At 38.1% G+C, this 26,654-nt stretch overlaps 1 protein-coding gene across 1 annotated transcript in view; it reads right to left on the reverse strand.

The window, feature by feature from the left end:
* MPPED1 (metallophosphoesterase domain containing 1) overlaps positions 1–26,654 on the reverse strand; it is a 341,777-nt gene that overhangs the window by 170,525 nt on the left and 144,598 nt on the right. Inside the window, exon 3 of the mRNA XM_053716262.1 lies at positions 4,717–4,942. Coding sequence (XP_053572237.1) covers positions 4,717–4,942 — 226 coding nt within the window. The remainder of the gene's footprint in view (positions 1–4,716; positions 4,943–26,654) is intronic.

The raw sequence follows: 26,654 nt of genomic DNA on the forward strand, positions 1-26,654 counted from the left end.
ATATTATTTATATTTATTTAAATAATAATTAAGTTAGGGGGTGTTAGGGTTAGACTTAGGTTTAGGGGGTAATATATTTAATGTAGGTGGCGGCGGTGTAGGGGGATCAGATTAGGGGTTAATATATTTAATGTAGGTGGCGGCGGTGTAGGAGGATCAGATTAGGGGTTAATATATTTAATGTAAGTGGCGGCGGGGTCCGGGAGCAGGCGGTTTAGGGGTTAATACATATAATGTAGGTGGCGGCGGGGTCCGGGAGCGGCGGTTTAGGGGTTAATACTAGGATAGGTTTATTGCGGTGTGGGCTATGGTGGTTTAGGGGTTAATAATTAGGATTATTGTGTTGTGGGGGGTTGTCGGTCTAGGGGTTAATACATTTATTATTAGGAATGAGATGGGGATTGCGGATATAGGGGTATACGCGTCGGGATGATGTTTGGGAGGCGTGTTAGACAGTTACGGGAGATTTCATACTTTAGTAAGTTTTTGTAGGCGCAGGCAGTTTCTAAAGTGCCGTAAGTCACTGGCGACTCCAGAAATTTGTACTTACGCTTATTTCTGGATATCGCTATTGCCGAAAACTACGCTGTATATCGGACCGCGCCCCACATGCAACAAAACCCCAACTTTATTAAAGCAAAATGTTTATTGCATAATGTTATAAATTATCAGAGCATAACATGAGTAACTATAATTAATAATTATAACAGAAGGTAAATAATAAGGTACACAATCTCTCATTTGTCTATTCACCAGCAAAATAATACTTAAACAGTAAAATGATTACCAGTAAAAAAGGTTTTCAACCATCAGTATAAATCAACAATAGATTATCATGCAACAAGTGACAAATGTGAAATTATATAAAATTACATTTGTAAATAAAACAGGCGAAAACTCATAAATTATAAATTGGGCATAAGCAGTATGTGTTGTGTGACTAGACATATAAATTGTGCATAAGCAGTATGTGTTGTGTGACATATAAATTGTGCTTAAGCAGTATGTGTTGTGTGACTAGACATATAAATTGTGCATAAGCAGTATGTGTTGTGTGACTAGACATATAAATTGTGCTTAAGCAGTATGTGTTGTGTGACTAGACATATAAATTGGGCATAAGCAGTATGTGTTGTGTGACATATAAATTGTATGTGTGTTGTTTATGTAACATGGAAGACGTTTTAGTGTTGACACTAGGAGGCCCATTTATCAAGCATGGGGCGGCGTTGAACCAGCAGCTCTTGTGAGCTGCTAGTGCAATGCTGAATACGGAGAGCGTATTGCTCTCCACATTCAGCGAGGTCTTGCGGACCTGATCCGCACTGTCGGATCAGGTCCTCAAGACCTTTCATAAATAGGCCTCTCTGAGCTTGATAACATCTTTGATGTTTGTCTGATTTAAAACAAAGGTATTGATCATTTTGCATATAGAGGATTAAATTCCTAGAAAGAGAAAATATAAAAAATAGATATAAAATCCAATATTGTTGGTTCAATCTCTCCATATCACAAAGCTATAAAATAATTTTATTATGAAATATTCTTTCATTCACAACTGTGATTAAAGTGTTTTTTATGTAGCTGGTGCATTTAGTAGATATGTGCATTGTGGAAAAATTTGGTTCGGTTTCGGATCGATTCGGAATTTTTCGAATTTCGGTTCGGATCGATTTGAATTCGGAACATTTTGAATCGATTCGGTTCGGATTCATTTCGGATTCATTCGGATTCGAAGAAATTCGTCTGGATTCGGAAATTTGGAATTTCGGTAAGTGTTAGGTGGGATTAGACTAGTATTATGTACTGTATATTAGGTGTAACCCATAGCAGAGCGATATAACCTAATATACTGTACAATACTAGTGTAATCCATGGCCATCCGAATTTACCGAATAAATTCGAACTAATTCGGATTTATTCGGTAAATTCGGCAGTATTTTAATTCAGAAATTCGGTTCAATCCGAATCTCCGAATTTGCCGAATTTCCGAAATCGATCCGAAACGAATTGCACATATCTAGCATTTAGTAGAATTTACATTACCCTTCTGCTCTGGAAACTTAACCTTAAAAGTCACACCCTTTATATTTCCAGAGCAAAAATCTGATTCCTGTGGTTCTTGTCTTGGGTAATTTAGGCAGAAGAACAAAATTGCTAACTTTGAACAATAACCAACACAGACTCCCTATCTTACTATCCCATAAAACTACTGGTCTAAGGTTTCAGCCTCTTGGAAAATATTTTCTATTAGTAAAAGTAGAAAATCTATCGGGTTTAGCCCCTCAAAATACATGAATATTAGTGAATAAGGTTTAATGGATATATATGATAAAAAATAAATAATAAAAATGAATATTAGACAAGTGCACAGACAATTTGCCTTGGAATCATTCATCATGAAAAGAAAAAAAATGGTTCAGCTGAATTTGGACAACAAAATTAATTAAAGGGTCATGAAACCCCAAAAAAATGATTTCATGATTCAGATAGAGAATACAACTTTAAACAACTTCTCAATTAACTTCTATTATTTAATTTACTTCCATCTCTTGTTATCCTTTGCTGAAATGTTTATCTAGGCAAGCTCAGGAGCAGCACAGAACCTAGGTCTTAGCTGCTGATTGGTGGCTGCATATATATGTTGATTGTGATTGGCTCACCCATGTGTTCAGATAGAAACCATTAGTGCATTGCTGCTCCTTCAACAAATTATACCAAGAGAATTAAACAAATTAGATAATAGAAGTTAATTAGAAAGTTGTTTAAAATGATATTCTCTATCTGAATCATGAACGAAAAAATTTTGGGTTTCATGTCCCTTTAATGTTCATTAATTGAAATTTGTTAACCCGTTATCTCCTAAGGGGAACATCCTGAGCTCAGCAAAGTTGCATCTAAACAACAACGGAAACTTAAAGGGACATGAAACTCACAGTTTTTCTTTCATGATTTAGGTAGAACATTCAATGTTAAATAACTTTCCAGTTTACTTCTATAATCCAAGTTGCTTCATTCTCTTGGTATCATTTGTTTAATGAGCAGCAAGGCACTACTAGTTTCTAATGGAACACATGGATGAGCCAATGACAGTCGGTGTATATATATATATATATATATATATAGCCACCAACCAGCAGCTGGAACCTAGGTTCATTGCTGCTCCTGAACTTACCTAGGTAAATCTTTCAGCAAAGGATAACAAGAGAAGGAAGCAAATTAAATAATAGAGGTAAATTAGAAAGTTGTTTAAAATTGTATGCTCTGCCTAAATCATGAATGTTTAATAATGACTTTACTGTACAGTTAAAGTGACAGTAGTCAAAATTGTGATTAAATGGACTGGATAGAGCATGGAATTTTTATCAACTGTACAATTTATATATATATATTGATTTTTATGGGTGCAAGATTGTCCAAACCAAAACTGAAGCTTACATGATTGTTGGTTGATACAGAAATCTGTTAACTGGCATTAAAATTGCTGGCAATAGTTATAGAATAGTTTTAATGGCACAAAGATACAAATTTTTGCTGCGCCATCATTCGTTCCTTTATTAATTCGGCTTCTTGTTTTGGTTTTGCAACAAATCCAAAGAATACATAAAAATAAGCGTTTTCTTGTATTTGTCAAAAGGTTTTTCTATCCCTGACATCAGGGACCTATGTATAGCTATTCCTAATTGGCCACAACAAAGCAGATAAGGTGAATAAAACTCAAGAAGCGATTTTTACAGGGTGTGTTCCTGAACAACAAACAATGCACATTTTACTCTCAAAACAACAGTTTAAAATGCTTTCAAATATTGATTTACAGATATTTTAATGCAATAATTATCTGAGGAATTTTATGACAACAACCAGGGTCAGCTCAACTATGGGACCAAGTACGTCCAACAGACTCAGGCAGCACTTGACAAGGGGAAGCACTTTAGTGGCTGATTCAGTCACTGTCAGACCCCTCCTGTCTCTATGGGGGAAGTTACAGGCTCTCAGCAGCAGAACCTGATTATGCACAGGACTGGTCTGGGGTGGGACTAGTGCATCTCTTCCCTAACTCCCACTTATTGTGCAATTGTCTATAAGCATCAGTTGCATGCAGGTATAGTAAGATCAGCGACCAGGCTAGTGGGTTGATATGCTAATCAGTAATGTTACTACTGGGAGGGGAGTCATTGCACTCTCTGACCCAGGCAGCACAATATCTTAAGCTGACACTGGCAACAACTACTGATAACAATAATGCTGCTGTTCCGTCGCTATAAATAAGGGGTGACATTGTATATAGCCACCAAAGCACAGGTATATTTTCAATGGTAGCTAACAGGGTAGAGAAGAATTAAGTATGAAGCACAGAGACACAAAATACAGCTCTGGTTTTATAAAATATGCCATAATTTCAACAGCTAGTAGATATTTACCATTGATTCCATCCATCTTGTTTCAATAATAAATCTATACTGTTTGGATAAATTAAGGTGTTCTGCATAATATATTAAATTGTGCATCTTATCAAGACACATGGGATGTTCTTCTGCAATAAAATAGTAATTGAATGAATAAGCTAGCAGATTTATTGTATATTAAGACAATATTTTATGTCACAAGGATAAATTACAAAACAGGATTCATGGGCTGTAAAGTTTAAAACCTGCAGCATTGATACAAGATATAAAGCCACTGTACAATATGCTGGGTTTAATATATTCTACTTACCATGGGGAGCCATAAATTCGGAATCCCCTAACGGTTACTTCAGAATCTTGGAGATATATGCAGTTAGTGAGGAGGGACTGTACATTTTCATAGTTTTCAGGCTTCAGCTTAGACACAGAAGGGAAATAATAGAAATCTTGTTTGATTAAGTCCGCCATGAACTCATGGTCAAATGTCAACTCATGATTTCCAGCGATGACAATCTTGTACTCATAGGGCAGGCTTCCTGAAATAAATAGACAAACCAGTTACTGAACGCCCTACGTGCAAAATCCTCCACCGTGTCAAGACTCTCGTTTCTATTGTGTAGCACCACAGAGGACCTTTAGTGAATGTAGACTTAGCAGGGATGTAACACATTAGCACCTACCTTACATTTAATTGTATTCTCTGTATTTTATTATGACAAATTCTGTAAATAAAACTCATACACAATGGGATGGAAAATCATAAATGTATCGCTTTACTATTACTATTACTACTTTACTACCATTTTTACATGAAACTAAACATTTCAAAAATGTTTTAACTCTCTGTTTCTAAATTAAATTTTGTTGAAAGAGGTCAGGGATTACAACAATGGCAGCCGGTTGGGTACAATACCACTATGGCAAAGGGCTGTTAAATGTTGACCACAAATCTGAAAACCACAAATAAAGAGGGTACTGTTGGCGACTCAACCTCTGCTACCTATTCCTACTGTTAAATCCCCCACCCCCTTCTTCCACCTTTCCCACTCTCCTTGCTCTGCGAAGAGCACTGGCCATGTATAAGGGCAGAAGTTTGCAAATTAATGGCAGCTGGCATCTGTGAGGTGTGGGGGTGCTACAATAATAAATGAGGTAGATAGGGCTCCCCAGTACCCCCCTCCAGACTGGCCTATTTTCGGCAATTATAAAAATTGGGTGAAGTAACATTTTGCCCCTCTTTGCCCTGTCACTCGCCTCCTCTTTCTTACTATTTTCTCTTCTGTGTCTGTGGATTCCTTTTTTGTAATGCAAAGCCACTGAAGCTATGTGGTATTTACAGCTGCTATTTAATGACCAGGAGGGAAATCCTCCCCATTGCATTATGCTTGTGCATATATATTTTTTGTGTGTTTTATGTATATATATATATATATATATATATATATATATATATATATATATATATATAAATCTGTATGTTTGTGTATATGTGTATGCACAGTATGTGTAGATTATTATTATTTGTATTATTATTATCATGTATTTGCATAGCGCTGCAAACTTCTGTAACACTGATGAGTATGTATGTGTATGTATGTGTGTTTGTGTGCGTGTGTGTGCTTATGTATGTATGTGTTTGTATGTGTGTTTGTGTACGTTTGTGTGCTTGTGTATGTATGTGTTTGTATGTGTGCTTGTGTATGTATGTGTTTGTGTATGTGTGTTTGTGTACGTGTGTGTGCTTGTGTATGTATGTGTTTGTATGTGTGCTTGTGTATGTATGTGTTTGTGTATGTGTGTTTGTGTACGTGTGTGTGCTTGTGTATGTATGTGTTTGTATGTGTGATTGTGTATGTGTGTGTGTTTGTGTATGTATGTGTGTGTGCTTGTGTATGTGTGTATCATTGCTGAATATATGTGAACACATTAGCAATGGAGTGCAGTAAATGGTAGATTTCAACATGGCGGCACTCATGATTATAGTGAGGCAGTGAATAACCTCAACACTGTGCTTATGAATTGCATTTAGTGTTTAATGTCCCTTTAATGCGCTGCTCGGATCTAATTAGCGTCTGTGGTGGCTCTGCACCTGTATTATGTAGTTAGGGCACATCCCCGCATAGCGAACTATGAATGTACACATTATTGTAAAAACTATAACACTTAGCCACAAATTAGCACACATAGACATGCAGACATGCATTTTATAACCCAGGAATTAAAGACAAATGCATGGTATAGTTATTTATAATGCTCAGAAAAAAAAGAAACCCAACAGCTTTAGGCCTAGATTTAGAGTTCGGCGGTAGCCGTCAAAACCAGCGTTAGAGGCTCCTAACGCTGGTTTTGGCCGCCCGCTGGTATTTGGAGTCAGTGATTAAAGGGTCTAACGCTCACTTTTCAGCCGCGACTTTTCCATACCGCAGATCCCCCTACGCCATTTGCGTAGCCTATCTTTTCAATGGGATCTTCCTAACGCCGGTATTTAGAGTCGTTTCTGCAGTGAGCGTTAGAGCTCTAACGACAAGATTCCAGCCGCCTGAAAATAGCAGGAGTTAAGAGCTTTCTGGCTAACGCCGGTTTATAAAGCTCTTAACTACTGTACCCTAAAGTACACTAACACCCATAAACTACCTATGTACCCCTAAACCGAGGTCCCCCCACACCGCCGCCACTCGATTAAAATTTTTAACCCCTAATCTGCCGACCGCCACCTACGTTATACTTATGTACCCCTAATCTGCTGCCCCTAACACCGCCGACCCCTGTATTATATCTATTAACCCCCTAACTTGCCCCCCACAACGTCGCCGCAAGCTACTTAAAATAATTAACCCCTAATCTTCCGACCGCAAATCGCCGCCACCTACGTTATCCCTATGTACCCCTAATCTGCTACCCCTAACACCGCCGACCCCTATGTTATATTTATTAACCCCTAATCTGCCCCCCTCAACGTCGCCGACACCTACCTACACTTATTAACCCCTAATCTGCCGAGCGGACCTGAGCGCTACTATAATAAAGTTATTAACCCCTAATCCGCCTCACTAACCCTATCATAAATAGTATTAACCCCTAATCTGCCCTCCCTAACATCGCCGACACCTACCTTCAATTATCAACCCCTAATCTGCCGACCGGAGCTCACCGCTATTCTAATAAATGTATTAACCCCTAAAGCTAAGTCTAACCCTAACACTAACACCCCCCTAAGTTAAATATAATTTTTATCTAACGAAATAAATTAACTCTTATTAAATAAATGATTCCTATTTAAAGCTAAATACTTACCTGTAAAATAAATCCTAATATAGCTACAATATAAATTATAATTATATTATAGCTATTTTAGGATTAATATTTATTTTACAGGCAACTTTGTAATTATTTTAACCAGGTACAATAGCTATTAAATAGTTAAGAAGTATTTAATAGTTACCTAGTTAAAATAATAACAAATTTACCTGTAAAATAAATCCTAACCTAAGATATAATTAAACCTAACACTACCCTATCAATAAAATAATTAAATAAACTACCTACAATTACCTACAATTAACCTAACACTACACTATCAATAAATTAATTAAACACAATTGCTACAAATAAATACAATTAAATAAACTATCTAAAGTACAAAAAATAAAAAAGAACTAAGTTACAGAAAATAATAAAATATTTACAAACATAAGAAAAATATTACAACAATTTTAAACTAATTACACCTACTCTAAGCCCCCTAATAAAATAACAAAGCCCCCCAAAATAAAAAATTCCCTACCCTATTCTAAAATACAAATATTACAAGCTCTTTTACCTTACCAGCCCTGAACAGGGCCCTTTGCGGGGCATGCCCCAAGAATTTCAGCTCTTTTGCCTGTAAAAAAAAACATACAATACCCCCCCCCCAACATTACAACCCACCACCCACATACCCCTAATCTAACCCAAACCCCCCTTAAATAAACCTAACACTAATCCCCTGAAGATCTTCCTACCTTGTCTTCACCATACCAGGTTCACCGATCCGTCCTGGCTCCAAGATCTTCATCCAACCCAAGCGGGGGCTAGACATCCACTGAAGAAGTCCAGAAGAGGGTCCAAAGTCTTCCTCCTATCCGGCAAGAAGAGGACATCCGGACCGGCAAACATCTTCTCCAAGCGGCATCTTCTATCTTCTTCCATCCGATGACGACCGGCTCCATCTTGAAGACCTCCAGCGCGGATCCATCCTCTTCTTCCGACGACTAGACGACGAATGACGGTTCCTTTAAGGGACGTCATCCAAGATGGCGTCCCTCGAATTCCGATTGGCTGATAGGATTCTATCAGCCAATCGGAATTAAGGTAGGAATTTTCTGATTGGCTGATGGAATCAGCCAATCAGAATATAGTTCAATCCGATTGGCTGATCCAATCAGCCAATCAGATTGAGCTCGCATTCTATTGGCTGATCGGAACAGCCAATAGAATGCGAGCTCAATCTGATTGGCTGATTGGATCAGCCAATCGGATTGAACTATATTCTGATTGGCTGATTCCATCAGCCAATCAGAAAATTCCTACCTTAATTCCGATTGGCTGATAGAATCCTATCAGCCAATCGGAATTCGAGGGACGCCATCTTGGATGACGTCCCTTAAAGGAACCGTCATTCGTCGTCTAGTCGTCGGAAGAAGAGGATGGATCCGCGCTGGAGGTCTTCAAGATGGAGCCGGTCGTCATCGGATGGAAGAAGATAGAAGATGCCGCTTGGAGAAGATGTTTGCCGGTCCGGATGTCCTCTTCTTGCCGGATAGGAGGAAGACTTTGGACCCTCTTCTGGACTTCTTCAGTGGATGTCTAGCCCCCGCTTGGGTTGGATGAAGATCTTGGAGCCAGGACGGATCGGTGAACCTGGTATGGTGAAGACAAGGTAGGAAGATCATCAGGGGGGTAGTGTTAGGTTTATTTAAGGGGGGTTTGGGTTAGATTAGGGGTATGTGGGTGGTGGGTTGTAATGTTGGGGGGGGTATTGTATGTTTTTTTTTACAGGCAAAAGAGCTGAAATTCTTGGGGCATGCCCCGCAAAGGGCCCTGTTCAGGGCTGGTAAGGTAAAAGAGCTTGTAATATTTGTATTTTAGAATAGGGTAGGGAATTTTTTATTTTGGGGGGCTTTGTTATTTTATTAGGGGGCTTAGAGTAGGTGTAATTAGTTTAAAATTGTTGTAATATTTTTCTTATGTTTGTAAATATTTTATTATTTTCTGTAACTTAGTTCTTTTTTATTTTTTGTACTTTAGATAGTTTATTTAATTGTATTTATTTGTAGCAATTGTGTTTAATTAATTTATTGATAGTGTAGTGTTAGGTTAATTGTAGGTAATTGTAGGTAGTTTATTTAATTATTTTATTGATAGGGTAGTGTTAGGTTTAATTATATCTTAGGTTAGGATTTATTTTACAGGTAAATTTGTTATTATTTTAACTAGGTAACTATTAAATAGTTCTTAACTATTTAATAGCTATTGTACCTGGTTAAAATAATTACAAAGTTGCCTGTAAAATAAATATTAATCCTAAAATAGCTATAATATAATTATAATTTATATTGTAGCTATATTAGGATTTATTTTACAGGTAAGTATTTAGCTTTAAATAGGAATCATTTATTTAATAAGAGTTAATTTATTTCGTTAGATAAAAATTATATTTAACTTAGGGGGGTGTTAGTGTTAGGGTTAGACTTAGCTTTAGGGGTTAATACATTTATTAGAATAGCGGTGAGCTCCGGTCGGCAGATTAGGGGTTAATAATTGAAGGTAGGTGTCGGCGATGTTAGGGAGGGCAGATTAGGGGTTAATACTATTTATGATAGGGTTAGTGAGGCGGATTAGGGGTTAATAACTTTATTATAGTAGCGCTCAGGTCCGCTCGGCAGATTAGGGGTTAATAAGTGTAGGCAGGTGTCGGCGACGTTGTGGGGGGCAGATTAGGGGTTAATAAATATAACATAGGGGTCGGCGATGTTAGGGCAGCAGATTAGGGGTACATAGGGATAACGTAGGTGGCGGCGGTTTACGGAGCGGCAGATTAGGGGTTAAAAGTGTAATGCAGGGGTCAGCGATAGCGGGGGCGGCAGATTAGGGGTTAATAAGTGTAAGGTTAGGGGTGTTTAGACTCGGGGTACATGTTAGAGTGTTAGGTGCAGACGTAGGAAGTGTTTCCCCATAGGAAACAATGGGGCTGCGTTAAGAGCTGAACGCTGCTTTTTTGCAGGTGTTAGGTTTTTTTTCAGCTCAAACTGCCCCATTGTTTCCTATGGGAGAATCGTGCACGAGCACGTTTTTGATGCCGGCCGCGTCCGTAAGCAACTCTGGTATCGAGAGTTGCATTTGCGGTAAATATGCTCTACGCTCCTTTTTTGGAGCCTAACGCAGCATTTGTTTGAACTCTCGATACCAGAGTTAAATTTATGGTGCGGCCAGAAAAAAACCCGCGGAGCGTTAACAGCCCTTTTACCGCCGAACTCCAAATCTAGGCCTGTGTGTGTGTACATCTGCGATTGCCTTGTCTGCACCAAGCTATCATGTATCTTTGTCTCCAACACCTGCTGGTCCAAATATATTTCATAAGCACCCCATCCTATTAATCCTGAAACTAAACATCAGCGTGAAATTTAATGAATAAGGATTCTCAGCAGACCCTAGACAGTGATCCTATGGCTGGAAGTATTCTGCTAGATACAGCCCTAAATATTGCTTACTCTTTTTTTTTTTTTTTTACTTTTATTTATAACCAACAAAGAGTACAGTAATACACAATGTGTCATCCACACACCACACAGGATGAGTTAAAAGGCAGAAATAAGAAGACAATAAGATGAGGCAACATACATTGGCAAATATATGAAAATACAGAACTCAGTTGCAACTGTGACTTTGAGAATCTTTAAGGGGCTGATGAATATTCTAGCTGATACTGTATGTGTATGTACCACAATGTTGAGATTTTGTTATGTTACTAAACTTAAATAATCTCAACATAAATAAAAGAAAAAAAAAAGAAAAAAAAAATCAAAACAAGAATTTAACTTCAAGAGAACATTACAGCAATATGGTAGCTCAAAGCAAATAATGGGTTCTACTCTTAAGAAAAAGGCTAAAGTTGGACATTAATGTTCTTAATAATATTGACTATTGTGTATTCAACATATACTGTATAAATCATCAGTCATAAGGAGAAGAGCATTGGCCGGCATTTCACATGCTCACCACCGGGTCACTATTAAGAATATCTACAAAATAGGCTTAGCTTAATAACCTGGTAGAACATCCAAGCTGGATATACTATAAACATGAGGGGTTACAGCTACCAGTGTGAGACAGTATAGTTTACTTAAAGGAACAATGAACCCAATTTCTTTCTGTCTTGATTCAGATAGAGCATGACATTTTAAGCAACTTTCTAATTTACTTCTATTATCAATTTGTCTTCGTTCTCTTGCTATCTTTATTTGAAAAAGAAGGCATCTATGCTAAGGAGACAGCAAATTGTTGGTTCAGAACCATGGACAGCACTTGTTTATTGGTGCTGTCCAATCAGCAAGGACAACCCAGGTTGTTCACCAAAAATAGGCCGGCATCTAAACTTACATTCTTGCTTTTCAAATAAACATACCAAGAGAATGAAGAAAATGTCAAAATAGGAGTAAATTAGAAAGTTGCTTAAAATTTCATGTTCTATCTGAATCACGAAAAATTGGGTTCAGTGTCCCTTTAAGTAAGATATCTAAAATTGGATTATATAAAGTTGCAGTCGTATTCAACCGTAGTGAGAGGCAGATTCAGCAATGAGACCACCCAAAACTATCAGTTATAGTTTATTAAATGTGAAGGTCCCACTGTTTAACAGAGTACCACTATACATTGATTATCATATATTGAAAATAATAAATTAAGGTGCATGAAAATAAACGGTGTCATTCACCCCGAGTATCTGATCGGGATGATTGCAGTCCGTGGTGGTGATGATTGCAGTCCGCGGTGGTGATGATTGCAGTCCGCAGTGGTGATGATTGCAGTCCGCAGTGGTGATGATTGCAGTCCGCGGTGGTGATGATTGCAGTCCGCAGTGGTGATGATTGCAGTCCGCGGTGGTGATGATTGCAGTCCGCGGTGGTGATGATTGCAGTCCGCAGTGGTGATGATTGCAGTCCGCGGTGGTGATGATTGCAGTCCACAGTGGTGATGATTGCAGTCCGCGGTGGTGATGATTGCAGTCCGCGGTGGTGATGATTGCAGTCTGCGGTGGTGATGATTGCAGTCCGCGGTGGTGATGATTGCAGTCCGCGGTGGTGATGATTGCAGTCCACAGTGGTGATGATTGCAGGCGGTGGACAAGTTAAGGAGCAGCGGTCTTACGACCACTGCTTCTTAACTTAGGTTTCAGGCGGACCTGAAACCTCGGGCGGAGCAAGCAGCATCGACTGCTTGATAAATCTCCCCCTATGACACAAATGAGCAATTTGGAATGAGTATACTACTTCCATTATACACAGAATATACCCGAGGGTCCACTAGCCATGGCAGCATCTTATGTTCAGATTTTAGTGTAGGGACTGAAAAGGATTTTACTTCTAAAAGCATCCGGCTTCAAAGCTGCACTGTTATAGGAGCATAACTGATACTTACCACAAAGTATAACGTAAAAACATATTAGAACAGCAGAAAAACAAAACAAAAAGTGAAGTAACGACCACCTGACTTAACAATAAAGATTAGGCATATGCAGGATCAAAAAGAATACTAATCAAGGATATCTGCTACACCTGCATCCAATACTAACATCAATAAAGAGCTGAAGAAATGTCAAGTATGTGTGATATAGTTCAGCCGACTCCGCTAGATAAGCGAGCCTCATGGTACCTGGAGTTCCATTTTAAGGTTACATCCTCTGTTTGATGGAAACTTTTACCACAGAGTGACAGTGAGTCCTTGGAGTTGATTCTGCTCTATGTATAGTTAGAGTGTCTATACAAACATAGCATTGGAGCAGGTAGTATGGACAATGTGATGTCTGCGGAAGCAGATCTGGTCTTTCATAGTGACGTGCAGTGTGACATCTTAGCAAAAGGTTCTATCCACAAAGTTTTTTAGCTCTATAACGGGTCCCCTCACATTAAATTAGCATAGATGAATAAATTGTCCAGCAGAGGCTCTATCCATACTGTAAGTCAGCCGATGCCTATTGTGAGTATATTGTCCTAAATGTGAATGCTGAGGGTGTAAGCATCTGCAAACCGCACTGCTACAGAAGTGCCCCACAGGGGCTTCCAATCCTCTTGAATTGGATTGGGATGATTGAACCCTGACACACTTTAAGTGGCAAAGAGGTTAAGTAGCAGCAGTCTTAGAACCACAGCTACTTAACTAGCATTTCAGACTCACTCGCACAAGCCTGAGATTGTGGGGATCAACTGGGACAGACTGGATGAGTATTGTTGTTCTTGCATGCCATCAAAATCTATGCTTCTATGATCTATTTTAACTTAACTTTTTCCAACCAAGGAGTTTAATTTTGTATTAAATATAAACAGAAAACAAAATAGAATTCATATATTAATCTTTTTTTCTCTCTCGTTGGCATGGAGATAAATCTTTGATGGCCTTTTTTTCTCAGTCATATCAAGAACCATATACTGTATAGCTTGATAAACAGATCCCAAGCTAAAATGTGCCTTTATAAAATTATTTGAGGAGCCTAACCTTACTGACGAAATATCTTAGACCATCTCGCCAGAGCGGAGAGCATTAGACCATCAAGTCTATAGAAATTTACAACAATGGCACCTGCCCAATGGTTCATTCATCTCTGTCACAAGCAGTTAATCAGGTAATGGCTTCAGCATGTGTCTGTACATATTGTGGAGTGTAATTCATCATCTAGAGAAGGGTCCATGCTTATGCTGTATTCCAGTGGGAGACAGTCAATACATTCCATTATAGCAAATTCGTTTTGACTAACTGGGGTATGGGAAAAGGTTGTCTTGATAATTCTTTTATTTTTTACACATGTATAACAGGGGCCAGGGAATCTGTATATTACATGGGATAAATTCTTGTTCAATCTTTTTATTTATGTAAAAGTTTGACAATACAATAAAGCATTTACAACATATATGTATCATGGTCTCTGTTATTTACCTTTTTAGTTACATTGCAGTTGCTAAGTTGGCTCTAACGCTGCTGTAGTCTTTTAGAAAGTCCTTTCAAATGTCTTGTTTTGAAGTCCATATTGCAGGCTTCCAGTAGGTGATGCAATAGATAGTAAATTGGACCATTTGAAAGGTTAACCAAACTGTTTTCAGTACATAGGAAATCGAGAATTTGTGTTATAAAAATAGGGGGAAGGGGAGAAAAGGGGGAGGGAAAGGGTAACTGGGTTAGAGGAAAAGAAAACATGTTCATGGTTAAGTACTTTGTTTAGTTTGTTTGACGGGTTAGTTTGTTGTTTGTTGTTTGATAATGTTGACTTGTTTTTAGTTGACAGGTGTGTTTCACATTTGAAAATCAGAAAAGAAAAGGATATGACTCATGGGGGTATGTAGAGGTTTAGGACATTGTCAGTTGGGGGTTATGTCTGGTCGGTCTAGGTGAGAAGTGAGATTCCCAGCATAGAAATCAAGTTTTTCAATGGTATAATAAAAATACCTTTCTAAAGTTACATTACACTTCATCTGTTCGATCCACATGGCTAGGGTGGGGGTGGAATCCGATTTCCACAGTCTTGGGACTATTTGCTTAGCGCTACATATAGCTATTTGAAGAAGCGATATGTAATGTTTAAAGGGTAATTTAGGAATATCATGAAATAAATATATTATGGGATCCAAAGATATGTCATAGTGTGCTCATGGTGGGGTTGATGTCTTTCCAGAATTTTTTAATTTTGGGGCATGTCCACCATATGTGATATGGTGTATCCTCTTCTGTGAATTTTCTCCAGCAACGGTCGGATGCTTCTGGGAATATGTATTTGAGCCTATGTGGAGTGAGATACCACCTAAGGAGAAATTTGTAATTTGTTTCTAAGAGGGTGGCTGAATGGGCGGATTTGGAGGTTTTGTGGAATATGATATACTATTCTTGTTCTGTTAGGGTATATGGAAGCTCTTTAGGCCATGTGGTTATGGTCGTTGTATGAATAATTTCAGTAGGAGTTATGAGAAGTGAGTATAATAAAGATATGGTATGTGAAGGGGGGTGGAGCCAAAATACATATATTTTCAAAGGGTGTGAGGTCTCTAAATATCAAGTGTTTTAATTTGTGAGTTTCAAAGAAGTGTCTCAGCTGTTGTTGTTTCAGAATTAGTTTATTTGTGTCTAAAAGTGTAAAAAGTAGTAATAGGTTATGTAGGATGTTTATTAATGTCAATGTTATAGATAGTCCTATCGGGAAGTCTGGGTTGGATAGTGCAGTCGTCAGTGGTGAGGTAATTGTAGATAAGTTATATTGTGACCGTAACATATGTGACCAGACCTCAAATATTTCTTTAATAATCAAATATTTTTAATGTGAGTTGGTAGGTTGGCTGTGGTTTGCCAACAATATGCACCTAGCTGAGGTACCTTTGTGATAGTGTGTTCTAAAGTTATCCATGATTTGTCACACTTAGTGGAGAGTGTACACCAACCTATAATCCTCTGGAAGAATACTGCAGTGCGTTATGTATGAATTCACTACCGCTTGTAATCTGGGAAGATATGTTTTTGGGAGTGGTACAGGAAGGGTTTTGGAAGATAAAGAGGATTTTTAGAAGGATTATCATTTTGACCACCCCAATTCTACCTATCCAAGATATCTTTTTATGGAGCCATGTGTAGTAAGGAGGGTTTCATAGTTTAACTCTATTAATGGCTGAGGGCTAATAGAGAGATGAATGCCTAGATATTTTAGGGAGTTTTGTTGGATCAGATATAGGGGCCTATTTATTAAGCTCTGTATCTGCTCTGAGGCGGCGGACAGACATCACCGGAAATCAACCCAATCTAATATGGTCAGGTTGATTGACACCCCCTGCTAGTGGCCGATTGGCCGCAAATCTGCAGAAGGTGGTATTGCACCAGCAGTTCACAAGAACTGCTGGTGCAATGATAAATGCTGAGAGCATTTATCGATGTGCAGCCGATATGATCCGCAATATCTGATCATGTCCGCTCGCACATTCTTAAAGAGGCCCCATGGGGTTTGTTGTTGAAGTGCCTGAATGTCTGTATTAGTGAGGTTTATAGGGAGGATTTCTGACTTATTCAAGTTGACAGAGTAGTTGGAGAAAGAACCATACTCTTCAAGGGCTCTTTGTACCGCAGAGAGGGAGAGAGTTGGGGAAGTCAGTGTTAATAGTAGGTCATCAGCATATAATGCTAGTTTGTGATGGGTAGTACATATAGTAAGTCCTTGGATGTTTGGGTTGCAGCATAACACTGTAGCCAGTGTTTCCATTGTTAATACAAATAGTAGAGGGGATAGGGGGCATCCTTGTCAGGTTCCCTTGGTAATTTGGAAGGGGGGAGATAAAATGCAGTTTACTCTGATTCTAGCTGTCGGGTGGAGTATAGGGTAAAAATTCTGTGACTAAAACTGTCAGGAAATCCGAATCTATGCAAGTGGAGTTTGAGGATTGTCCAGTCTAGTCTGTCAAACGCTTTTAAAGCGTCTGTTGAGAGAAGTACAAAGGGAAGTTTGTGTTCTGAGGCTTACTGCAAAAGATGAAGGACCTCGACAGTGTTATCTTTTGCCTCTCTCTGCGGCACAAAACCCACCTGGTCTGGATGTATAAGTAGGGGAAGTAAATTATTCATTCTATTGGCCAGGATTTTTGCATATAGCTTGATAGCATTGAGGAAGGAAATTGGGCGATAGTTTGAGGGAAGGGTTGAGTCTTTTTTTGGTTTTAGTATGATGGTTACTATTTCTTCTAGCATAGATGTGGGCAACGTATTCCCTCCGTCAATATAGTTGAAAACAAATAACAAATGAAGAATTAAGATATGTTTGAATTTCTTATACTAAATACCTGAGAGGCCATCAGGGCCAGGGCTTTTCCCTTGTTTTGAAGAATGAATCGCTATTTCAGTTTCTTTTGCTGTTATCGGTGCATTGAGAGATTCTAAACTATCTTGTGGAATCGTGGGGAGAGTTATTGATTCTAGGTATTGGTTGCATCTGTGAGAGTGGTGTTGAAGTCTCTGTTAGGGGTTAAAGGGACACTGAACCCAAATTTTTTCTTTTGCGATTTAGATAGAGCATGCAATTTTAAGCAACTTTCTAATTTACTCCTATTATCAAATTTTCTTCATTCTCTTGGTATCTTTATTTGAAATGCAAGAATGTAAATTTAGATGCCGGCCCATTTTTGGTGAACAACCTGTGTTGTCCGTGCTGTCCATGGTTCTGAACCAAAAAATTGCTGGCTCCTTAGCTTAGATGCCTTCTTTTTCAAATAAGGATAGCAAGAAAACGAAACAAAAATGATAATAGAAGTAAATTAGAAAGTTGCTTAAAATTATCTGAATCACAAAAGAAAAAAATTGGGTTCAGTGTCCCTTTAAGTTGTATAGTTTCGAATAGTTGCTCCAAAAAATTTCTGCAATTCCTAACGATTCCACAGTTGGGTCATTAGGGGGGTCTTGGATTTTTGCGATGTAGTGGGTTGATTGTTTGGCTTTTAGGGCTCTTGCTAGTAATTTATCAGGTTTATTTCCTTCAACAAAAAAATGTTGTTGTAATTTTAGTGCTTGTGTTTGAGCGGACAGATCCAAAAATTCTGTTCATTTATTTTTCAGTTGCTCTAAATTTGATGTTATAAATTTGTCATTGGGATTTGCTTTGTGTGCTTGGTCAAGTTGTTGTAGTTGATTGGTCAGATAATGATAAGTCAATCTTTTTTTTTTTTTTGTATAGATTTAATTTTTATCATCAGTTCTCTCAAAAAGCACTTGTGAGTTTTCCACAGTGCATATGGATTTGTTTCTGGTAAGAAAATAATCTCAACAATTTCTTGCAGGTATTGTTCAATTTGTTGGGATATGAGTTTATCTTTTAGTAAGGTATTGTCTAGGAACCATTGAGGTTTAAAGAGTGTTGAGGACCAATTTATGTTACAGAGAGGTGATCTGACCAGACTGTAGGGAGAATATAAGTGTGTACCACCAAGGATATAGTTCTATAAGGATAAAGTCCATAGTCAAGTATGTGCGATTGGGTGCAGAATAAAAAGTAAAGTAATTTTTAGTGGGGTGTTGAATGTGCCATGAATTATGTACTCCCAATAATGTCAAGTCATCTCTTATCAATTTGAGGGCGCGTTTGGACATATGTGATTGTGCTGTGGAATTATCTAATGTTGGATTTAAGGGGGTGTTAAGGTCTCCTGCTATAATAAGAGGGCCTTTAGAAAAAGATAGTAAGTTATTTTACGAAAGAAGGATGCTTGGTCTGTATTTGGTATGTAAATATTCACCAATGTGACCGATCTGGCATACATCAATCCCAGTAATGCCAAATATTTCTTTGGAGGTGTGACTACGGTGATGTTGTATGGGGTAAGTTGAGGCTCTTGTCCTGCTTTGTCCTGCTATGTAGTGGGTTTCCTGCAAAAATAAACTATATATTTGTTTGCGACTAATGTCGGTGAATGCCAGTGCTCTTTTATGTGGTGTGTTGAACCCTTTTACATTTTGTGTAAGAATTCTTATTGGTTTTATACCTTTTATGTAATTTTCAGTAAGATAGGTTTAAGTAAAAGGTGTGGGTCATTTGTAAGTGGTTTTTCTGTCTGATTAGTGAGGTAAATGTATGTCTCAAAGCGTATAGTGTAATCGTCAAGTAAACATTGAAATATGATATTAAACAGTACTTAGTAACAACTTTTATGAACAAATAAACAACATCAAAACAATAAAAACAATAACAATGTCATGTCACAAGTTAGGGGAAGAGTAGCCTATCTCATTTCTTAAATTACAAACATTGCTAGTTAACAGGGGTTAATGTAATGAAGTTTGTTAAGTATAGTTATAAACTAGAATAATATTTCTAACTGTTGACGCTGTCTCTCTACCAAAAAGCAATTAAATTCTGAATAGAAAAAGACTGCAGTGTGAGCAGTGAACAATTCTCACATAATATTTCTACCTAAACTGTGAACTGTGGATTCAGTTGTAGGTGTGTTCTTAGCTTTCTTTGCAGGTTTAAGTTGCCAATGTGCCGGTGTGGGCCTTTGATGGTGAGGCATACCTGAGGGTGTGCTGTCTGTCGTCGGTATATTTTGTGGAGGTTCTATGCCAATTGAGGTACATAGAGCAAGATGCAGGTGTATTTGACACCCTGGTGTGACACCGTAAGAAAGCAGGGGAATCACCATCTATATGGAATCCTTTTTGCTCTGAGGATTGTTGTGAGGGATTGGAACTCCATTCTTCTCTGCAGGGTGCGTGGGGCCAGATCAGCAAAGACTTAAAGATGGTAGTTCTGGACGGTGATAGTTTTGTGTTGTCTTGCAGCTTTAAGGATATCCTCTTTAGCTTGGTGCGTGGTGGTGCTTGGTCTGAAGGTCGTGGTCTAAGCGCTCTGTGTGCTCTATCAATTGATTTGTCACTGGTTGCAGATGGGCCTAAGAGGTGTGAAAAAAGGACCTGTAGGAACTCAGGGAGGGTATTGGTTAACATGGATTCCGGAATCTCTCTTATGCGTAAGTTTTGTCATTGTTCCCTGTTTTCCAGGACTTCTAATTTATCCTGTAGCTGGAGGATTAATAGATCATGCGTTTGAGTCATGGTATGTTCAGATTGATCAAAATAATTATCTTCTTCTAATGCCTCCACACGGTTTCCTATTTCAGTTATTTCTTTTTGAAGGCCTGCAATTTATTCTTTAATACACTCACAGACCTTTACAACCAGGTTGTCCAGGTCAATTTTAGATGGTATGATGGCCATAAAGGCTTTGGAGATTTGCACTGTATCCTCCATTGTGTTCTCTTCACTTTCTGAAGCTGGTGAGGTTGGTCTCTGTTTTTCAAGAGGTTCAGTAGGAGCAGTTTGAATAGAATCTGAGAGCTTGCAGAAAGAGCTCACAGATGGTTATGTGGTAGAAGATGTTTTCTCTGCTTGTCTGATTTTGGCAGTTTTTTTGGTGACATCCTGTAAATATATGATCAAGTCTCCCTTTATAGTATATGTTCCTTATGCTGGCTTTTCTCCTGCTAGCCCTTTTTCCTCACTGTCAGCTTTTTCTCTCACACTAAGATTATAGTGCTGTGGTAGAGAGTGTAGAAATATAATGCTTATCAGTTAGAGAGCGACATTCAGATGATATTTGTTAGATGTTGCAGTAGGTCATACTTGTGTAAGTGATAGATTATTTGGTTAACGTCACATAGTAGATTAAAAAGAGCCGTGTTCAGATCCTTTTAGTTTTAGAGGAAATTTTCCCAGAGTCATTCTGTGTAGTGCGTTATAATAGCATGCACTATATGATGTGAGGGAGCTGTCTTAACGTGTTAATTGTCCCATGCATGCTGTGTAAGCGTTAAGACACAGTGAAAGATTACTAGGTACAGACCTTTTCAAGTGGGGATCCGCTCTGTCATCTTCAAGTAATCGGCTTGTTCACGTTTTCCCAGTGCGCAACAGTCTCTGCTGCATTTGCAGCCTTAAATTGGCGGCCGGAGTGTAGGCCTCGAATTGGAGCATTCTGGAACTGTGGGATCCTAAGATTATTAACTCTGTGGCTGTATCACATCATATATCTGAGGCTGTTGTGAAGTGTTTTGATGCCGGTGTATGTGAATTCACCCTGTTGTAGCGTAGATCTGGGCATCGGCACAGGGATCTCACTTACAATGCGGCCATACCTCATGACTGCCGGCTCCGCCCCTACATGGCATAAATTCTAATCATCATGGACTGATACACATTGAAGCATCAACTGGATTAATTTCTTAGAAGACAGAAGGACTAGGAGATCTACAGAAGGAACCATGGAGAGCTTAGTTGTTTTACTAAGGACCTTGTTATCCAAAGCTCTCTGGCCTGTTATCTAAAAAGTCTTGTCATTACTGTGAGGTTCCTCAAAGAATTTTAGAAAGTAAAATTTTAGCTTGAAAGCTGTTTATCTTGCTAAGGGTTCTGGGTGTGAAGGAGAACCACGTACATTATAATATCATGCTAAAAAAAGATTTTACGTGCTTTCTATTAATCTAGGTTTTGATTATTGGGCCCTCAGGAAAAACTGTCCAACCTCATTAGTCTCTGATATAAACTCTAACGCTTAGAGTGAAAAGGCTTTGGGAAAATGTAGTAAATATACAGCTATACATAGGAAGCTAGTGAGCAGTACTGAAGACAAATTGTAGCACCATAAAGCTTTTTTTCGGATTTCTTTATAGAAAACGCTGTCTCATTGCATCAGTTAGAACATGTCTTACCCTACTTGATGGTTGAAAGAAGGATCTGCCTACTCTATGTTACATAAATAGAAAACAAAATAAGAAAAACACGTTTCAGATTCAATAAACAATTATTTTCACAAATTTATTTTCAAACTACTATACGTTAATTTCACATTATTGTCTCTTTTTATTCTGGTGTTTTTCCCCCTCATCTCTTCTGCTCTACTTTATAAATAGTTCTCTGTTGAAAAAATAGGACATGAAGGTCAAAATAAAAGTTTCATCATTCAGATACAGAGTACAATTATAAATTGTTATTCAATTACCAAATGTGCCTCCTTATCATCCTTATCCTGTAACTATCTCCTTCCCATGAGAGCATACTGAGGTAGGCTCAGGTAGTGTGCATGTTTCTTTATCACTATATGAAAACAGGGTTTGCAACATTGTATCACTATCATACAGCTACTATACTGTGTATGGACAACGTTCCAGACTTGGGAACCTACCTGCCGGTTTTGTGGCGTGCAGGCAGCAGAAATTGTATGTCCTCAATTGCATGTGTAATGCCGGCCCTTGTTCACGTGACCAATCACGCAAGAGAAGGACCTGTCATTTACCCTGAATGAACGGGGTGAGGAGCGGGTAAGAAGTGTCTTCCATTTTGGAAAGCAGGCTCGTATGTGCACTGAGCCACAATGGCTCAAAAGCAGCATATGCTGCTTAGTACATTCAGCCCATTGTGCTGAGGACTTGTGCACTTTACCTGAGCCTACCTCTGTATGCTCTCATGGGAAGAAGCTAATTTTTATCAAAGGAAAATTATTTAAAGGGACAGTAAACACTATGGGCTAGATTACAAGAGGAGCGTTAATTTATCGTGAGCCCACAAACTGGCAAATTGGAGCTCGCAGTAGCAATTAGCGCTTATAAAATTAACCATGAGTCAGAACTGGTTAATTTTATGTCTGCCACAAATGCCCTCAAAATCAAGTGTTTTTTTTTTTTAAAGAAAACTGCACTTAGCAGTTTTTGGAGGCTAAAATTGGAGGCTGTGGGATGTTAGAAAAAAAGGCATTAAAAAGTGCCTTTACATTGCGGTCTATGGTAACTGTGTGTTCAGAGTTAATATATATGTATATGCTGATATATTTATGTGTTAATATGATACTTGCCCCCTGTGCTCCGAGAGCTTCTCACGACATGAGAATGAGGCTTTCATAGGAGCCTATGGAAGCGTGCTCTCGTGAGTGCAATGGTTCCCAGCAATTGTGCTTTACTTGTAATACCAGCGCACATTAGTGTGCATTGGTATTACTCTGTGGATCGCTAATATTTCCTGCACGCAAACGATATTTAGTGCTCCACTTGTAATCTATATATATGATATGATATACTTATATTTTACAACAACAAAAGGAGCAGACACCAGGTAATGGCAGTTTCGAAATCCAAATTTATTTCTGTGAGACAGTGCAGAAACAATGTGCCCCAAACATGTAGAGAGAACAAGGCCTCTTACGCGTTTCGTGTGAGAAAACACACTTCGTCAGAGAGAACTTATATTATATTTTATAAGCATCGAATTGAGGTTATTCCCAGTGTCTCTCTAGTCATAAGTGCTGCCATGCTGAAATGCAGTGTTACCTAAGTTCCAAAATGGCAGCACCCATGATACGAGGTGCGTGATATGTATTAAATGTTTAGTATCCTTTTAAATTTGTTAACATTGGATTTTTTTAAAATTGCATCCTCTTTCTGAACCAGAAAAGTTAAAATTTGTCATTAATGACCCTTTAAATTGCATCATTGAACCCATAGAACATTACTAATATCATACGAACCTGTGGATTAGCAACACTCTCTCTTTCCTATAAATAAGTTTATTTCCTTTAATTAAGTCTATGGCAGATGTCAGTATATTCTATATAATGTGACTATGGGGCCTATCGATCAAGCTCCGAATGGAGCTTGACGCTCCATGTTTCTGGCGAGTCTGCAGGCTTGCCAGAAACAGCAGTTATGAAGCAGCGGTCTAAAGACCGCTGCTCCATAACCCTGTCCGCCCTGCTGGCGACCGATTGGCCGCAAATCTGCAGGGGGCGGCGTTGCACCAGCAGCTCACAAGAGCTGCTTGTGCAATGCTGAATACAGAGAGCGTATTGCTCTCCGCATTCAGCGATGTCTGTCGGACCTGACCCACAATGTCGGATCAGGTCCGACAGACATTTTATAAATAGGCCTCTATGTCTTTATAAGTAACTATTCCCACTTGAAGCCTATCACACCTGTTAGATGCTATAACTTATGCCGGGTGGGTACTACATGTCTCCTGAATTGTAGTAACATTATTTTTTCTGGCTTACAAACATTTGCACTAATGAATTTCCTCTAGATACAATTTGCAAGAATATCACAAAACAATATGAGGTAGATAGCAACATATGAAACCGCGTCAAGGATATGGTGTGTCTGGAGAGTTCGCTACTGAGGTTAGTGTGATATCCATCACTATAAATATAATCTATAGCCAAATACAAGAGCTTTATATACACCATGAAAATCAGCTCAGTAAATAATTCAGCATTCTCTTAGCTCTGTAGTTTAAGCCAACACATGCCAGAAAGGGCTACAATGCACTTGGCACCCAATGGGTTAAACTCTTGCCAAGTAATATTTTTTTTAATTTTTTTAGCCATCAGGATATTCTGTAGAAATATACTATTGGCCAGATTACAAGTTGAGGGCAAAATAGTGCTTCTGTGAAAGCGATATTTGCGCTCAAATGAATAATTTCAGCACATGCAAATGTGCGCTGGTATTACAAGTGAGGTGCAATGTGAATGCAAACATGCGTTCGCATTGCACGTAAGCATAGCGCTCACGAGAGCTTGCTTCCATAGGCTTCATAGGAGTCTTGTTGTCATGTTGTCAGACATAGCGTGAGAAATAGTGCAGCAAATATAAATATACTGTATACATATATATATATATATAAAGATATACATATATATTAATGTGTTTATATGTATAAATACACATATTAACACATAAATATATATGTATATAAGCATATACATATATATTTACTGGGAACACACAATTCCCATAGGCCACAATGTAAAGGCACTTTTCAGTGCTGTTTTTTTCTAACAATCCACACCGCCACCAGGGCCGCCATCAGGGGGTGACAGGGGTGACTCCTGTCAGGGGCCCAATGGGCCAGGGGGGCCCCATGAGCCAAGAAAAACTTATTAAAAATGTTTTTTTTTTAAATGTTATCAGCCACCAGAGGGCGCTACAGCAGGGTGCTAATGAGAGTGGGAAATGTTATTACAAGGAGTAAAGCCTTAGCATTTGAGAGGATTTGAGAGGATTTCTGAGGGAAATAATGTAACTACAACCATACTGAATTCAAAAATGAAAAGAGTGAACACATAAGACTATTTGAAGAAATGGTAAAAAAAGATTTGGAAAAAATAGACCAGTCCAAATATCTCAATTGGAATATGACACAAAAAGAATTAGGAATTTTAAAGGAACTGAAAAATAGAGATCTACCGATTAAACCGGCTGATAAGGGAGGGGGTATTGTTTTAATGGATACTAGCTATTATTTGGAAGAATCAAGCAGATTATTAAATTACAGTTTAACTTATAAAAAAACTTCAAAACAACCCTATTAAAAAACAAGAGTTAGAACTTGGGATACTGCTTAAAGAAGCTAATAATATCGGATTATTAACAACTTCAGAATATGACTTCCTCAATATTAAAAACCCCATCCTTCTGACATTTAGTTTTTTCTCTAAAATCCATAAATGTTTAACAAAACCCCTGCCCGTCCGATAATATCTGGTATAGGATCACTTACATCTAATCTTTCTCAGTATGTAGATTTCTTTCTTCAAAATTATGTCACCCAATTACCCACATACCTAAAGGATTCCACACAACTATTAAACATTTTAAAAACTATAACATGGGAAGAGAATTATCTATTAGTGACTTGTGATGTCAATGTGTTATACACAAACATTGACCATACCTTAGGTTTAAAAGCTATTAAACATTTCCTGGAAAAAGACCCAAATTTGTAAAAAAACAAAAAACAAAAAACAAATTTATACTTAATTGCATTGAATTTATACTGAAAAACAACTCCTTTTTCTTCAATGGAGAAATCTTTTTTACAACTTAGAGGGACAGCGATGGGCACAATGTTTGCCCCAAGTTATGCCAACCTTTTTTATGGGCTATTTTGAAAAAATATTCATAGAGGAAGGAAACTGGGGTGCCTTTTGCACTACTATCGGTACATAGACAATATATTTATCGTCTGGAAAAGGGAAACAGAACTCTTAGAATTATTTATGGAAGGCATGAATAGTACCACACTCGGTCTGAGTTTCCCACATGAAATCAGTGACAAAAAGATTCATTATTTAGATATAGAAATTTAAATAGAAGGTAAAACAATTAATACCAAAACATATTTCAAAACCATTGACGCAAACAATTACATTCATAAAGATAGTTGTCATCTCAATAAATGGAAGACCAACATCCCTAAAGGACAGTTCCTTCACATAAGTAAAAACTGTTCAAATATTACAATTTTTAATAAACAATCAGAAATATTGTCACAAAGATTTGAAGAGAAAGGATATAATTCGAATCTGATCGACAAAGCAAAAAAAGAGGTTCAAGAGATTGATAGAGAAATACTCTTAAGACCAAAAATTAAAAACCTTAAATAAAAAAGAAAACTTTTTATACCATTTATAACCCAATATAGTTCCCAACATCA

This window comes from Bombina bombina, chromosome 6 (genome assembly GCF_027579735.1).
Source record: "Bombina bombina isolate aBomBom1 chromosome 6, aBomBom1.pri, whole genome shotgun sequence".
Classification (NCBI taxonomy): domain Eukaryota; kingdom Metazoa; phylum Chordata; class Amphibia; order Anura; family Bombinatoridae; genus Bombina; species Bombina bombina.